Source organism: Corvus brachyrhynchos, unplaced genomic scaffold, assembly GCF_000691975.1.
Source record: "Corvus brachyrhynchos isolate BGI_N302 unplaced genomic scaffold, ASM69197v1 scaffold545, whole genome shotgun sequence".
Classification (NCBI taxonomy): Eukaryota; Metazoa; Chordata; class Aves; order Passeriformes; family Corvidae; genus Corvus; species Corvus brachyrhynchos.
Window position 1 is genome coordinate 227,742 of NW_008238116.1, and position 3,814 is coordinate 231,555.

The 3,814-nt window shown below is 54.9% G+C and overlaps 1 protein-coding gene across 1 annotated transcript in view; it reads right to left on the bottom strand.

Annotated features, from left to right (window-relative positions):
• Nucleotides 1-815: 815 nt before the first annotated feature.
• The window catches only part of HDAC3 (histone deacetylase 3), a 10,314-nt gene continuing 7,315 nt past the window's right edge, over nt 816-3,814 (bottom strand). Inside the window, exons 11-15 of the mRNA XM_008632975.2 lie at nt 3,447-3,536; nt 3,274-3,332; nt 2,729-2,808; nt 2,261-2,418; nt 816-1,975 (exon numbers count right to left, since the gene is read on the bottom strand). Coding sequence (XP_008631197.1) covers nt 1,906-1,975; nt 2,261-2,418; nt 2,729-2,808; nt 3,274-3,332; nt 3,447-3,536 — 457 coding nt within the window. The 3' untranslated portion in view covers nt 816-1,905. The remainder of the gene's footprint in view (nt 1,976-2,260; nt 2,419-2,728; nt 2,809-3,273; nt 3,333-3,446; nt 3,537-3,814) is intronic.

The following is a 3,814-nucleotide window of genomic DNA, read 5'->3' on the forward strand; positions in this document are numbered from 1 at the left end:
AGGGGCAGCCCCAGCTGCTCTGGGCACCCTGTGCCAGGGCCTGCCCACCCTCCCAGGGAACAATTCCTGCCCAATCTCCCATCCAGCCCTGCCCTCTGGCACTGGGAAGCCATTCCCTGTGTCCTGGCACTCCAGGCCCTGGTGAAATCCCAGCTTTTGTAGTCCCTGCTCCTCTAATATCTGGTACTTGGAGAAACCCTCTCTGACACTCATGGTTGTGACATTATGATGCCTTTCCCAGCTCAGTTCTCCCTCCTCAGCTGAAGGATCCTGATTCACCAAATCCTTCCTCACACAGGAGCTGTGTTAGACCTTTGATCCTCCTTCTCCACACCCAGCCTGATTCTATCAGTTTATTTCTGTGGGATTTCTCTGGGCACCCACTGGGAGCAATCCTGACTTACTGCCTGCTTCATGTTTTAGTGACAAGAACTACAGAACAGTCCCCAAAAGGGCTGTGGGACAGTGAGAGTGCGAAGTGCAGGGGCTGTTGTGGACACTGCGACTCAGAGAAATCATGGCATTTAAAATAACTGCAGGAAAGATTTCCTGCATCAGCTCTGCAGCTTCCTGCAGAGCTTTTGCTGGACTGAGCAGCATAACAGGAGTGTCCACCCCACCTGGCCTCCTGAAAGGGAGTTCAGGGTGCTCTCCTCATGTGCAGTGATGCCAAAAACTCACCAACATCTACTCTGAGGAGAAGAATTCCCTCCATTCCTTCGGACACTGGATGACACTACCCTGCCAGGGATGTGCTGGACCCTTGGGAGAACAGGAGCCAAAAAGGTGTGGGGATTAAAGAGACGAACAACAGGTCAGGTAAGAAAAATACTGCCTCTTCTTTAATGTTTAAAGACATCAGTAAACAAACAGAACCGTACAGACAGAGGCTGAACCCCCCCACCTCCCCAACCAGCACGTTCCAAACCACCACAGGTACCAGCTGAGGGCTCGGGAGAAGGAGCAGCCGAGTCTGGGATTGGAGGGATGGCCAAGAGAAAGCTCTGCTGCATGAGGGCAAGAACAGAGCACCTGGAGGAGGCAGCTTCCCTCACCCAGCAGCAGAGCCACAGCTGCTGGTAGAGCCAAAGGAATGGTTTCCACTGGGAGCAGATCCACCAGATCTCTCGCTGACACACAGGAGGACCAAAGACAGCTGGAAGCTACACTAAAGGTGCAGGACACACCAAGTACTGACCTGGGCAGCCAAATCTCTGTTCCATGGGGATTTAAGCCTCTGAAGGAATAAACACAACAGGGAGGTTGTGTCCATCTCAGCAAAGCGCTGCAGAACTCGTTTGTGAATGCAGATCTGGGTGTGGGGGGGAAGGAACGAGCCCACGCTCTGCACACATCCTGCTCCATCAAGCTGCTCCCTGCTCAAGGGACATCCTGACCCCTACCCCACAACTGGCCTGGTCTTCTCCAGTAGTTCCTGGAGCTGTGGAGCATCAGCTGGTTGGAAGGGACATCAGAAGCAGCTCTCAGTGCAAGCTGCAGGGGACAGCGGGGTGGTACCTGAGTGGAGCTCAGGGACAGCAGGATGGATCCGGAGCCGCTGGAGAGAGGCAGAGATCGTAGGCACAGCTGCTCCAGCTCCCACCTGGCTGGCAGGAGCCTGCATGGGAGTCCTGGAGCGTGGCTCAGGCTCTGAGGGCAGTCACACAGCTGCCAGCCAGCACTCGGCACGGGTTCCATTCCCAGAGCGGTGACGTGGTGACAAGGAAGGAACACACGCCACCTCTGTGCCTCTCCAGGCGGCAGGAGCCTGCAGTGGGGCTGTCTCTGCTGCCACCACACGCAATCTAACATGAAGGGAGGGCCAAACCAGCTCCTACAGGGCCCAGTTATGTGCTCCAAGCATCCGTGTCCAAGGCGGGAGGCCCCGCAGTCCCGAGCGCAGGCTCAGATCTCCACGTCGCTCTCTTTGTCGTTGTCGTGGTCACCGTCGTAGAACTCGTTGGCAGCTTCAGGTCTGGGGGAAGAGAAATCCTTGTTAGGGAGGAGAGAGAGAGACCTGGGGGCCTGAGGGAATGTCGTATTAGGAGAACACACGCTCCTACAGAAGCTCCTTGGGTAAAACCAGAGGCTCAGAAGTGACTTCCCTGCCCACGAGAATGAGACGGGCTTTAAAGTCCCTTCCAACCCCAAAATCTGGGATTCTCTGACTTGTATCTGTTCTAGGACACAGATGGATTCCCCTGTATCCCCTGCCAGGGACAGAAAGGGAAGCCCATTGCTCCAGAACAAGCTCTGGTACCTGCTGTAGTTTTCCTCGGAGCCCCTCTCCTCTGGATCGGGCTCATCCGTGCGGTCATAGCTGAGCAGGTCCGAGGGGACATCGTGGATCTGCACGCTGGGAGCGTGGTTCAGCATCTTCAGGTTCTCAAATATCGTCTGCCTGATCTGATCCAAGTACTGCAGGGACAAAACACAGGGATCACCACAGTGGGATGTGTCTGCACAGAGCCACAGCTCTGTCACCATCACCTGTGTGCTGGCCAAGAGCAACAAATTGGGGCAAAAAGCCATTTATCAGAGCAGAGAGGGCAGCAGAGTGAACTCCGTCATTGACACTCAAGCACACAGGAAACACTGAGACAACCCAGTTGTTGTTTTTCATTGGGTTTTTTTGCCCTGGGCTCCACCTGGTTTCACAGGACAGAGCATCAGCCACAGGGTTTTGGAAATTCAAAGCTGACACGGCAGCGTGGCTGCAAGCACTCACCTGCCTGGAGTTCTGATTCTCAATCCTTGTGCTGACATCAGGGTGAAGGGTGAAGTCTGGAGCGAAGTATTCGAAGTACTCTGAGGTGGAAGGGGGCAGAGTTAGAGCACAGAGGGCCAGGAGCTGTGCAGAGAGCAGAGCTCAGCCTCCCACCTGCCTGGGAGCGAGCAGAACTTAAAAAGCACAGCGATATTCCACTCTGAGTGCAAGGGATTAGCGAAAACAACAGGAAGAACAGCAGGAAACGGTCCAAACAAAATCATACTGACACAAAAGGCTGTGTCTGCCCAGAGAAGTGGGTGGTGGGAGATCACAGAATGGTTTGGGTTGGAAGGGACCTTAAATCTCATTCCATTCCAACCCCTGCCACGGGTAGGGACACCTCCCACTAGACCAAGCCCTGTCCAATCTGGCCTTGGACACTTCCAGACATGACTAACGCCATCTCCAAGGTCAGGAAGTGCTGACGCTTTGGCCCTGGTCAATGCAGAAGAGAAGATGACAAGAATTGCACCGAATAAGGAAAAAAGGCTACTGCAACTCACCACTGTATGGGAGCTCGTCACTAATTGGTTCATCTACGAGCAAGGACGTTTCATAGGTCCTGGAAACATGGAAAAAGAGGAGCTCAGTGCATTGAAAGGGATGTGGGAAATGCAGGGATAAATCCCACAGCCACTGCCCCAGCAGTGCCCCTCAGCAGGCGGAGGGGACTCACCAGCACCGCGCCACGTTCCGGACTGTGTAACCTCCTCCTCCCAGCACCAGCAAGGGGATGTTGAAGCTCTTCACGTACTCCACACATTCCCTACAAACCCCAAACAGGAAAATGCCAGAGCTGCAAGCTGCAGCACAGGTTCACGGGTCAGAAATGCCCCCCTGAACTCCAACCCCACCGTGGCTGGTGGGATACACCTGGAGCTTCCAGCTAGGGAGCCTGAACCACTGAATCCCCAGCACAGGGCTTGGGATGGAAAGGACCTTAAAGCTCATCCCATCCCACCCCTGCCATGGCAGGGACACCTCTCCCTATCCCAGGCTGCTCCAAGCCCCAATGTCCAGCCTGGCCTTGGGCACTGCCAGGGA